Below are 13,370 nucleotides of genomic sequence, written 5' to 3'. Positions count from 1 at the left end.
GATTAGACATGCTGCACCTGAGGCCAGAAATAGCCCCTGAAAAATGGGGAAACTGAGGCTCAGGAGGCAAGCTCTGCCTGTAAGACCATACATGCTGTGAAATACAAGATTCTCTAAGACACAGATGTAGCCCAAGGCACGGGCACATTCAGGGACTCATATCATTTCTGCAAGGCCTTTGATTTACTTGGCACACTAAAGACTGGCTGCAAAATGTACTTCGTGAAGTGGACTTCATTCTCGGATGAAGTCTGGTTGACAAGACAGCAGAACTCCCCATGCCAGGAACGAGCAGAAAGACTCCCTGCCCACACTGCCCCCAAATCTGGCTCTCTGGCCACTCTACCAGCAAGCCCACTGCTTCCCGAGCCCGCTCCTTGGCCCTCCTTTTCCCTTCAAATGGGCACTGGCCAGTATTCCCCTAAAAGAGAAATTCAGAGGATCAGAGCAGGAAGTGCCACTGGGATAAAAAGGCCAGCCCCTGCCTCCCAAGACGAGAAGGCGAGGCCCAGGGGGTTCTACAGCAGGCAACAGCAGAGTAGCCAGTTGGAACCTACATCTCGCTGAGGCAGGCCAGCCCAGATGTCTCCTCACCAGGTGGACCCACTCCTGGGGCCAGGCGGCCTCCTGCCGTTCTGTATGGCTGGCCTTAGGAAAGATCTAGGGCCTGTTCCACTGGATCTATTAACTTTCAAATGCTGGCTACCCACCTCATAAGCACACGCTGAAGAATAATAATTTTTAACAAAGGCAGTCATTACCAAAATGTAACTTTTTAATGCATCTACATCCTATGGAATTAGTAAAACTTCTGAAAGATAGATGTTCATGTTTTTATTAGAGACTGTGTGTGTAACTGATTAACAAAGACACAGAGATTACAAGAAGGAAATGGCAGCTCTGGCCTGGAGCCCAGGAGGCATGCCACAGCAGCACTGCAGTGAGGACAGGGCTGTCCCCTGCCACCTGCCCACGGGGGACAACCCACTCACAGACTGAGCAGCACAGCACGCAGGAAGGCTCTTCACTGTTGACCAGGAGCAAGCACTGTGATTACCCCTGCTTGGAAGGTACACGGGGCACACAACACATGCCTGCTGAGGCTGTGGCATGAGCTTGAAGGGCAGGGGATCACCAGGGGAGCCCTTACTACGGCTCCTAAACCCCCACACACAATGCGTTCCACCCGCCCACTCCCTCCAGGTGGGTCCTGCCTTGTTTCCAGGTTACAGGTGGAGACACGGAGGCATGCAGAGGCTAAGCACCTCAGCTGGCAAGCAATAGGGCAGGCTCCCACAGAGGGCTCCTCACCCACCACCTTGGGATGGGTCCAGAGGAAACCCCTCTGGGGATGGCAGCTGGTGGGGGGGGGGCAATGGAAGGAGGAAACATTACTTTTTATTGGCTCATCTTTTTTTAATCATATGAAATTTGTGGGGTTACTACCTTGGCAGAAGTATGAACTATTCAAAAAAAATAGGTAAGCAATGAAAAGGGTGAGTGTGAGTGTGAGTCGGGGCTCCATGGGGCTGAGTCCTGGTGGCACCCCATAGGCTGCATGACCTTGGGTGTGCTGACCTCTCAGAGCCTTGGTTTCTTCACTTGCCAAGCTTGCCCAGTATCCCTTCAGCCACGAGAATCCTTGTATTTCACAGCTTTTATGGATCAAGGGCGAGCACAGCACCAGGGCACAGCTGCCCAGCTCGTTCAGTCCCTGTCAGGCGACCAAGCTGCCACATAGGGTCTGAGCTCTGAGGTGTTCCCCGGTGCTGAGTGTCTGGGGAGGGGCAAGTACTGACATAGCCAACCGGCTCCTTGGCCCCACAGCTGACATGTCACCTATCAGTTCCTCCTGTCCCGGTGTTGTTGTACCCATGTCTGTCATTATCCCTGTCTGTTGGGGGGGGGGGGGGGTGGCTTTTCTTTCAACCTTCTTTAATCTTGTAATGCTCTTTTAAAAATCTTAATGTCATAGGGAGTTTATTCAAGAACTAGTCTCTTCAAAAACAGTTTAATGACAGGGGTAGAGCCTTCCCTCCCATCAGCTGGACCTAATCCCTCAGAGCCTATTTCTCCATCTACCAAAGGGTGAGAACAGTCTGACCACAAAAAGCAGCTGATTTGTGGCAGCGAGCAGCCTGGTTCCAGAGCCTGGGTTCACATCATGGCTTCACCACTCGGCCCTGGGGTGACCCTGGAAGGGTCGCCTTGCAACCTCAGTCATCAAAAGAGGTCAGTGGCCCCTGACAGCCCAGAAGGGCCATTTTAGGAGGCACACTCCTTGTCCAGCTGAGTGGCCCTGGGATAGCCAGGGGCTACATGGGGCCACACAGGGCCACAAGGTTTAGGTCCTGGAGAGGGCAGGTCTGCAACTTACTGCTAAAGCGCACGGGCTGCGCCACATTCACTGCATGGAAGTGCTTGGGGTCGCTGCCTCGGGCCCGCCCGGGCCGCGGATCCACAGCCTCCTTCCCATGGTAAGGACGCGATTCCCCAGTCACTTCTGAAAGCAAGAAAAGAAACAGGCTGTCAGCACCGCGCACGCAGCGGCGAGGCATCACACCACCAGGGGCTCTCTGTGGCCAGTGCCAAATTAAAGCCCAGCAGAGTCAGCCTACTCAGGGCTAGGAAAACCAGGTCGAGGGGAAGGCAGCACATTTTCCAGTTATTCAAGAATTCTTTAAAGCCTAGGACACTTTGCTGCTCAAGACCAATGGGTCACATGTGCTTCTTACTGAAATTATTCATTTTGTTATTATTATTACAAAATGAGGTCTCTCCATTGTATTTTCTAAAAGGCTGCTAGCACAGCACAGAGCTAGTCATTCCTGCTGGAAATCCCTCAGGAGCCTTGGTTTCATGGTGGGGGCGCTGGGAGGAAGTGTCTCTCGAGAGGCCAGGCCGCCCCTTCCACCCCAACTGCTGGGGAGCCTCCTGTGGGCGTGAAGGGGGACCGACTGTGGAATACCCTCCTTTGTGCTACTTGCACTGGGCCTGAGTTGCTATCTGTGTGCCTGCCTGTGGGTTCTTCTCACTGCTTCAAGGCCAGGGCCTTCTGACATGCCTGCCTGGCACAGGCCCTGGTGTGCAGCCAGCCTCAAAGGCAGTTGGAAGCGTGAACAGGAAGCTGAAAATGAGGAAGACTTCTAGTTTTACGGATCACAATCCAAAAGCGATTCATAGGCTGGTGCTTCCACAGTCTCTCTGTGGAGTTCTCCAACCCTGAGAGCACCACTCTCCTCCCTCTTGAAGGTGAGGAGTGATGCAGAGACGTGAGGTAAGGTATTCAAGTCACAGAATGGGAGACAGCCAGAGGCAATGTCCCACCAGAACCACCTTCCTTCCTACTCGGCCTGCATGGAAGCATATTGGTGCTCAGAGAGGACACCTGACTCAAGGTCAGGACAGACAGTGGCGAACTTGGTCTGCACGGCTGCACGCAGAACAAGGTCTCCTCTGGTTCCAGATGGCCACCTCTGGCAGGCCTGAGGCAAAGGACATGGGGCACATGGGCGTGGCATGTGGCCTCCCACAGACCCATCTTCTCTGACTCCATGGTGCTCCACTTGACTGAAGCTTCGCCAACTATCTGATCCTGCTCACGCTGCAGACTCTGACACTGTTTTTATTTCATAAATAATCTGTATTTCTCCTCATTGTAAAATAACAAATCCATGTGAAATAACTGAGAAACACAAAAATCTGAAATGCCAAAACATAAACCTTTACTCTGCTAGGGTCTGCCACCCTTCCAGTCTTTTTTTCTATACATATCCCTAAAAATACTGGGATCACATCACTCTATTTTATGTTTTGCTTTGTAAGCTTGACTATAAACAGCTTTCCATATTCTTACATGCTCTTAAGAACATAATTTTTAATGGCTGCACAGAATTCTGTGAATGGATTTAATTATCATAATCCCCTATGGTTTGAAGTTTAGGTCGTCTGCATTTTGTCATTACCCTCCAAGGACTGCACAGAGCAACTTGTACAAAAATCTGTGTGCTCCTCCTCATTTCCTTCCGAGATCCTGGGCAAGTCACAAGCCCTAGTAGCTCTGGGTCCTTCCCCAATACATATGGCATTTCCATTGCCCCTCCATAGACATGTGATGGGGCTCAGAGGCCATCAGATTACAAACTAATCTAAGATATAAATTGTGCTCCCAGTGCCTGAGAGAAGCTCAACTCAAGGCAAGACCTTAAAGGAGAAGCACGTTCAAGGCCTTTGGTGCGACCTTACTACCAACACAACGACCTCACTGCTGCTACCTGTGTGCTGCAGCCACTCTCTTCAGGGCGACATCAGTTCTCCAGGACTGGGTGTCCCATCCACACATCCTGAGCATTGTCACTCCCACCCCACTCCCTGGGAGGCAGGCAGAGGGGTGAGGAGACCCATACTGGGCTTAAGGATGGCAGACTAGAAATAAGGACGGGGGATTCCCAGCAGAGGCCACGGCTTGGGCAAAGGCCAAAGGCAGACACGTCTAAGACAAGCTTGAGGACAAGTTTGGGTGTGGTGAGCACATGTTTCCCTACACCTGAATTTCATGTCTCCCTCTGTCTGCTCTGACAAGCAAGACCTGTGATTCCACTTTGTGTCTTGGCCTCTGCCCCAGAGCTAAGCACAGCAGCACCTGGTATAGAACAGGCCAAACTATTCAGAGAAAGATAAATCTGGGGCACAGGGCGGGAGAGAAAGAAAAGGTAACAGAGTGTGCTGCTGGGGCCTGGATGCTGGCTGACTATGGAGGAGGTATGGGGCAATAGGCCAAACAGTTCAGGGAAGTCACCAAAATGGTGATGGGGAAGCCACTTAGTGCTGTACAGGCTTCTCTGGTGGCTCAGATGGCAATTCTGAACCTTTCCCTTTTCCATTATTTCTCTTCACAGCCAAACACCCACACTCATGTCCTCATCACTCATTTGTTCAGTGCCACCATGGGAACTCATTGGCACAGACCAAGGACTTCCAAGTCTCCTGGGGGCCAGGAGAACCAGGAAATGGGTGCAAACGAAGAAGAGACGGAGCTCATTGGAGCAGTACCCTTACAGACCCCTTAGGAGCACCTCTGACAACATAGAATTTCCTTCTGCAACCCACAGACAGTACTTCCCCTTAGGGCCAGGTGGCAGATCTGAGCTGATAAATGTGCAGCAGCCAGTTTCAGGATGTAGACAGCCCAAAGCAACTTTCCCTCTCCATCCCTCTCCCCTTCAATCTCAGTGTGCCAGGCACTCTTGTAGGTATGGGGAATACAGCAGTGAGCCAAACAGCAGATGAACTTGTCCTCCTTTAGTGAGAGGTCATGCCCTCAGCCTGCCTTCTCTTCCATCTAGCAACTGGCGTTGGGCACACTTACATCCTGTGATTGGGAATGGAAAAGTCTGAGTCTGGGACACCTCGGTGGCTCAGTGGTTGAGCATCTGCCTTGGCTCAGGGCATGATCCTGAAGTTCTGGGATCAAGTCCCGCATGGGGCTCCCTGTGAGAGGCCTGCTTCTCCTTCTGCTTATGTCTGTGTCTCTCATGAATAAATAAATAAAATCTTGAAGAAAAAAAAAACAAAAACGGAAAAGTCTAAGTGTGCATCCCAGACCCCAGCCCATCCTGCAGTCTTGGAAAGGGTGCTGTCTGCACCACAGGCTGCTGTCTGAGCTCTGCTCTCTTCAGGTGTCCTCACCAAGACTTCAGAACAGCTCTGGCCGCCAAAGACAGGGAGTGCATGGAAGGAGACATGAAGCAAGGAGGAGTCAACATGGTTGACTTGGTACTAAAAAAACTGATGTAAAGGAAAATGTCTTACAGATGGGAAGGCAGGCTCAGAAGTATCATGACACTTGCTTTACAGCAGAAGTAGAAAATAGGAGATATGAGCCCTCCAGGTCCACTGGACCTGAGCCTCCTCCCACCATACAGCACAGCCATCAGAAGCCTCTCCTTGGCCATCTTCCCAAGCTGGGAATCCTTGTGCGCTGGGGGTGGTGGTGGTGGTAAGTGGTGGTGGTGGTCAGGGGGGAAGGGTGTGTACTGCTCAGGGCAGCTGCCTCTTGCTCCACCAGGGGCACCCAGCATGCCAGGTTTTCTGCTTTCCCAGCACAAGCCTCACAGGGAGAGCTTGGTGGGGTGGGAGTGGAGGGCACAGGACAGCCTTGAGTCCAACAGGGAAATTGAGTCAGGTCAGGCAGGGGCATGCTTGCTTCCCAACATTTGTTATTTGCAAATAAAGGACAAAATGTGAGTGATTCTAATTTGTGTTTCTAGGATTGTATAACTTGTCCAAATACAGCATTAGGGTTCAGATGAGCTTATAACCTCTCCAAATAAAGGGCAAGACAAACTAGAGCTTCTTTAGTGCTCCAAGTGGTCTGAATGCATATCACTTTCCTTCTTACATCAAAACAGGTTTAGAATCACGGTCAAGGGACACCTGGATGGCTCAGTGGTTAACGGTCTGCCTTTGGCACAGGGCATGATTCCGGGTTCCTGGGATCGAGTCCCACATTAGGCTCCCTGCCTATGTCTCTGCCTCTCTCTGTGAGTCTCTCATGAATAAATAAATAAAATCTTAAAAAAAAAAAAAAAAAAAAAGAATAGTGGTAAAAAATCAGGGGTAGGTAAGCCCAGTAACATTTGCTTACCAGAAGAGGATTTCTAACATCAGATAGTCCTATGACATACTCAAGATGTGGCCTTGGGTCTCAACTGCCAGCAGAAATACGCCAAAAGCAGCATAACCTGGTAAGAATCCTCACCCAAGGTCTTAATTCTTCTGTATGTACATCACAAGATGAAATAGAAACAGATGAAACAGAAACCTGTCTCCCCTCCTCCCAGACCCCTGTTAAATTAAAAAAGAGAAAAACAAGGTCGCCTCAGTGGCTTAGTTTAATTAAGAGTCTGAAAAAAAGAAAAAAAATCAAGAGTCCAACTCTTGATTTCAGTTCAGGTCATGAGCTCAGGATTGTGATGAGCCCCAAAGGAGGGTCCTGTGCTGGGCATCGAGCCTGCTTAAGATTTTCTCTTTCTCTCCCTCTGCCCTTTCCCAACTCCGCAAAAATGAATGAATGAATGAATGAATGAATGAATAATCAAAGCATTGACAGTATACACAGTAAGATACTTTTTCATGTAAGAAAGAGGTAAAAAAAAAAAAAAAAAAAAAGAGGAGGGCAGCCCAGGTGGCTCAGCGGTTTAGCACCACCTTCAGCCCAGGGTCTGATCCCAGAGTCCTGGGATCGAGTCCCACGTCGGGCTCCCTGCATGGAGTCTGCTTCTCCCTCTGCCTGTGTCTCTGCCTCTATCTCTCTCTGTGTCTCTCATGAATAAATAAATAAATAAATAATATATTAAAAAAGAGGAAATAAACTATATGAATATTTGCTTATTTTTGTAAAACAAAATGAGAACTCAAGAAAGATAAGCCAGAAACTAATTGAATTACTTACCTACAGAATGTCAGTGGGAACCAGGCAAAAGAGAAGGAAGGAAGGGGAAGGGGAAGGGGAAGGGGAAGGGGAAGGGGAAGGGGAAAGGGAAGGAAAGGAAAGGAAACTTTTTTTTAGCAGCCTCTATGCCCAACGTGGGGCTTGAACTCATGATCCCAAGATAAGAGTCAGCCAGGCACCCCTGTTAAGAACTTTAGATATGTTTTTATACATTATGACTTCTGAATCCTGTTTACATTTTACATACCTTAAAAATAAATCAGAGAACCTTTTGAATATACTAAAACTGTGAAACTGTGTACTTTAAAGGGGTGAATTTTATGGCATGTGAATTATATCTCAATACAAAAACATTAAAATAAATCAAGATGAGGAGGCAAAGTCCTAAAACTGAATATAAACAGGGTGAAATGTTAACATAATCACCTTAAAGAAAAAAGGAATGAATGCTAGTCACTTCTGACTTGAGAACTGACTATACCCCATCAGTGGGAAACAGCCTAATACCATAAAGAACTACAAAAAAATCCTAGCATTTACATAATAGCTGTGTTTTTGTTTTTTAAAGATTTTATTTACTAATGAGAGATCCAGAGAGAGAGAGACAGAGACACAGGCAGAGAGAGAAGGTGATCCCGGACCCAGGATCACACCCTGAGCCAAAGGCAGACACTCAACCGCTAAGCCACCCAGGTGTCCCAGTAGTTGTGTTCTTGATAGTGGTAGAGGGGTAGTAATTCCAAAACTACTAGTATTTTAGGACTGGCCAAATGGATGCATATATACAGGGTATTGGGAACCAGGGGAAAAAAAAATAAAACATGAGATGGGAGGAAGAGAGGAAAAACTTTAAGTTAGAATCAGAGGTACCAATAAATATGAGGTTATTATTTTTAAAAAGGATTCCTATTTCCATCTACTTAAAGAAGTGCCTAGAAACTGTGATGCCCAAATAACTATGAGCACAGCTAACACTTAGAACTTGGCTTCTAGGGGATCCCTGGGTGGCTCAGCAGTTTGATGCCTGCCTTTGGCCTAGGGCATGATCCTGGAGACCCAGGATCGAATCCCACATCAGGCTCTCTGCATGGGGACTACTTCTCCTTCTGCCTGTGTCTCTGCCTCTCTCTCTCTCTCTGTTTCTCATGAATAAATAAATAAAATCTTAAAAAAAAATTTTTTTAAACCTTGGCTTCTAAATACCATTTCTCACTGAAAGTAACGGGGCTCTTTAGAGAAATGGTTAGGGGATCCCTGGGTGGCGCAGCAGTTTGGCGTCTGCCTTTGGCCCAGGGCGCGATCCTGGAGACCCGGGATCGAATCCCACATCGGGCTCCCGGTGCATGGAGCCTGCTTCTCCCTCTGCCTGTGTCTCTGCCTCTCTCTCTCTCTCTCTGTGACTATCATAAATAAATAAAAATTTAAAAAAAAATAGAGAAATGGTTAATTCCAGGTCCGGCGCAGGAAAACTATGATATGAACCTGGAACATTTTACAGTGCCACAAAATAGGAAAGATCTTTATAAAATAATTTATTAAGTGCAGTGCATATGGTAGAATTACAAAATCAGCATTTTTAAACCACCACTATTATAACTGATTCAGACAAGAACCATCAATATAAACTAAAATAACTGGGTATAAGGTTGCTGGAAAATACCTAGACCACCACTCCACAGATAACTCATTCACAGATTACTTTTGTTAAGGGTAGGGGGGACATTTGCTGTACTGAAATCTGGCAGACATTTCCTTGACCAAGTGATCAAACTTAACATCACCAATAATGGGACAAACTGACCTCATGCCTCTCCAATGGGACACTTTATGACCCGCTTAGATTCACCTGAATCTAATCATGAGCAAACAGACAAGTCCATATTGAAGGACATTCTACAAAACAATTGGCTTGGATACTTTAAATAGGTCAATGCCATGTAAGATCAGTAATAATATATTTTTTAAAAAGCTGGGGACACTTCCAGATTACAGAATAAAGCAAGATGGTGAGAAAATACAGTATATAGTCTTTGAGTAAATCCTAAATTTAAAGACAAAAAAACCTGTAAAAGATATTTTTGGGGGCAATGGAAAAACTTCAAAATAAACTGTAAGATAACAGGACTGTAGTTAAGTTTCTTACACATGAAAAGTGTATTGTAGTTATGGGATTGTTCTTCTTAGAAGACAGATGAAGTATTTAGGAGTAAAATATCATGGTATTACACTCTCAAAAGATTCAGGAAAAAAAAAACACGAAGAGAAAGCAATAGTTAAGGGTTTGTGAATGCAGATAAAGGCAGTGTGAGCATTCACTGTATTACTCATGCGCCTTTCGTACAGATTTGAAATTTCTCATATTAAAAGGAGGAGAAGGCAGCTGACACACCCATATCTCATCCCCTGTATTTGGTGTGCTCAGGCAACCCTGTCCCATCTCACCCCAGCAGAAGACGGGTGACTTATTGATGAGAAGGTCAAACAGGTGGTCTCTTAGTTGGGAGCACCAGTTCAACTGAGAGTCAGGTTCTGTACTTTGTTGGAGGAGGGCAAAATCCCAGCCCCTTTTCCCCCACTGGGATCCCAGAACCCCAGCCTCTGGGCAGAATGGAACATTCCTCCACGGAAAAATCTGGCCAGCCCAAGAAAAAAGTCCCAAAGGAGAGAAGACTCTCCATGAAACAGTCCAGCTGGTTCACTGTCTAGGGAAGCCCACAAGCAGAGAGCTTCCAGTCCCTCTGCTACACATAGAAGGCAGGCAAGGCCAACTTCCCTCCAAGGAGACCCTGCAAACGAAAGACACCAACTTACAAGAGGAAACAATACAAAAAGAATGTATACAGAACGTTCAACAAAAACGTGCCATTAACATACTCAAAGTGAGAGACAATATTGTATCCATAAAACAAGAATGGGATACTATTAAAAAGGAACAGAGACACCATTCACCCCCCACCCAAAGAAAAAGCTCTACTAGAAATGTAACATGATGGCAAACATGATAACCTGTTAAAAGATGTGGTGCAAGTAGAGACCTCTTTAAAGTAAAATAAAAAGACAAAGAGATGGAAAACTGGTGACTGAAAAAATTGAAGATCAGTCTAAGAGCTCCAGTTTCTACTAACAGTTCTAGAAAGAGACTAAATAAATGGAAGAGAAAAAAAAAAATCTAGTGTTTTCTTTCCCTAAACCAAGAGGCAGAAGTTCCTAAAATGAAAAGATCTGCTGAGTGGCCAGCACAACATATCAAAAGACACTTAAAATTTCTAGAAGAACAAAAACAGGTTTCGTTTAAAGAACCAGAATTATGGCATCAGCAATATTGAAAGTTAATAAAAATGGAGTAAGATCTTCAAAATTGTAAGGGAAACTTATTTTTACCTAGTAATTCTAAATCCAGCTAAATCTAGCATGTGTGAGGGTCAAATAAAGGCATTTTCAAACATGCAAGCAAGGAATCAAAAACTTTTGTCTTCCGTGTTCCTTTTCTGCAGAAGTTAATAAAGAAGGCAGTGTTTTGGAATAAACCAAATCAGGAAACCAAAAAACAGAGGATCTAACATGGCACGTGGCAGGGGTGGGGAGGGGAGGGGGACACACAAGCGGACAGACATGAGGGAAAAATCTGATTCTCCCATGCTGATGGGGACAGGAGAACTCAAGAGGGCAGTTGAGAAGGTGGGCAGCAGGCCCTGCCAGCAACTCAGCCAGACAGATGAAGTCAAGGGGTTCCAGGAAAGGAGATTCCAAAATCAATCTCTGTCAGAATAACATGATAGATCTACAACTGAGGGGATATCAGGAAAGAGATCCATCCTGCTAAGGACATTTTTTTTTAATGTAAATGTATAGCCACTTTGGGAAACAATTTGGGAATTTCTTAAAAAGTGAAACATACGGGACACCTGGGTGGCTCAGCTGTTGAGCACCTGGCTTCAGCCCAGGGCATGATCCTGAAGTCCCGGGATGGAGTCCCACATCAGGCTCCCGGCATGGAGCTTGCTTCTCCCTCTGCCTGTGTCTCTGCCTCTATGTGTCTCTCATGAATAAATAAATACAAATCTTAAAAAAAAAAAAAGTGAAACATAAATTTATAACAAATCCAGAAATCCCATCCCTGTTTTTGTCCAAGAGCAATGAAAGCATATGTCCCCTGAAAATTCATACACTAATGTTCATAGGAGCTTTACTCTCAGAGTGGAAGCAACTCAAATGCTCATCAAAGTGAAAGTATAAACAAAGCATGGCATTATCCATAGAATGGAAAATTTGGCGTGGAAAGGAACTACTGACACAGGCAGCAAACAGATGAACCTCAAAAACAGGATGCCAAGCAAAAGAAGTCAGACACGAAAGAAGGTATACAGTAGGATTCACTTTATAGGAAATGTCCAGACACATTCTGGGTCTAAAAGACACAGAAAATAGATTAGTGGTTGCTTGGTACTGGGGGAGGAAACAAGGAATAACCACAAATGGACTTGGGGATCTTTGGGGGCGGTGGAAATGATCTAAAGTTCACTGTGATGATAGATGCACAACTCTATGAATTTCACAAAAATCACAGACTTGTATGCTTTTAAAAATGATGAATTTTATGGTACATAAATTATATCTCAATCAAAGTGTTAAACCGGAAGTCTAACAGAAGACAAATAAAATTTTTCTTTCTTTTTTAAAAAAATATTTTACTTATTTATTCATGAGAGGCACAGAGAGAGAGAGAGACATAGGCAGAGGGAGAAGCAGGCTCCCCACAAGGGAGTCCGATGTAGGACTGAATCCCAGGACCCCGGGATCACGCCCTGAGCCACCCAGGCATCCCTAAAACATTTTCTTTAAAGTACATGCACAAGTTTTTATTTTATTTTATTTTTAAAATTTATTTATTTATGAGAGAGAGAGAGAGAGAGAGAGAGAGAGGCAGAGACACAGGAGGAGGGAGAAGCAGGCTCCATGCAGGGAGTCAGACGTGGGACTCAATCCCAGGACTCCAGGATCGCACCCGGGCCAAAGGCAGGCGCTAAACCGCTGAGCCACCCAGGGATCCCCAAGTTTTTTTTTTAAAGGTAAACAAAAAGAAAACTACATGGATGGACCTTGAAAATATTATGCTAATTAAAAGCCAACACAAAATACCACATATTGTATGACTCCATTTCTATGAAATGTGCAGAAGAGTCCAATCCAGAGACACAAGTAGGTAAGTGGTTGCCAAGGGCTAAGGCTTGAGAGAAAGTAGGAGAGTGCCTGCTGATGGGTACAGGGTTTTATTCTGGGGTGATAAAAATGTTCTATAGTAGAGGTGATAGTTCTGAAAATATTCTAAAAGCCACCAAAAAACATTTAATGGGCAAATTCTATGATATGTGAATTATATTTCAATAAAGTTATCAAACAGATGATGGTGACAATGTTCAACTCTGGGGTAAAAACAAAATGTTTCACCAGGAAAAAGGAAATGGAATCATCCTCCATGCCCAGCCAAGAGCAGCACTGACAGGGAGCAAGAACTCTGGGAATGAGGAGATGAAGGGGGACGTATCAGCCACCTTGTTCAAAGAAAATCAATAAAGCATGCCCAAAACCATGGAATTTTGAGACCCACAAATAAATACTAAGTAAAATCAATAACTCAAGTAATCTCAAGTATTTGCTTCTGAGAAGTGGGAATGGGAAGGGGTATCAGGGTTGCTATTTTTTAAATAAAAAGTCTTATAGAACTATTTGAATATTCAGATGGTGTGTACAAGTAACTTGAATAAACCTCCAACTAAAATTTTGATTTAGACGATTAAAATCAGCTCCACTTCAGATCCAGATGGCCTTGCCCCACTATTTCACTACGGTGTGCTGCTCCTGAGCATCTCATGTTATTCTGATTCTTGATCTTTTCACCAGGACCTGTGCTCTCCCT

At 45.6% G+C, this 13,370-nt stretch overlaps 1 protein-coding gene across 3 annotated transcripts in view; it reads right to left on the bottom strand.

Moving 5' to 3' along the window:
• DGCR2 (DiGeorge syndrome critical region gene 2) overlaps nucleotides 1-13,370 on the bottom strand; it is a 90,169-nt gene that overhangs the window by 33,697 nt on the left and 43,102 nt on the right. For all 3 annotated transcript variants that reach the window (XM_041728701.1, XM_041728702.1, XM_041728703.1), the window contains exon 3: nucleotides 2,378-2,503. In XM_041728701.1, coding sequence (XP_041584635.1) covers nucleotides 2,378-2,503 — 126 coding nt within the window. The remainder of the gene's footprint in view (nucleotides 1-2,377; nucleotides 2,504-13,370) is intronic.

Source organism: Vulpes lagopus, chromosome 14 (genome assembly GCF_018345385.1).
Source record: "Vulpes lagopus strain Blue_001 chromosome 14, ASM1834538v1, whole genome shotgun sequence".
NCBI lineage: Eukaryota > Metazoa > Chordata > Mammalia > Carnivora > Canidae > Vulpes > Vulpes lagopus.
This window is presented reverse-complemented; position numbering and strand designations above follow the sequence as displayed.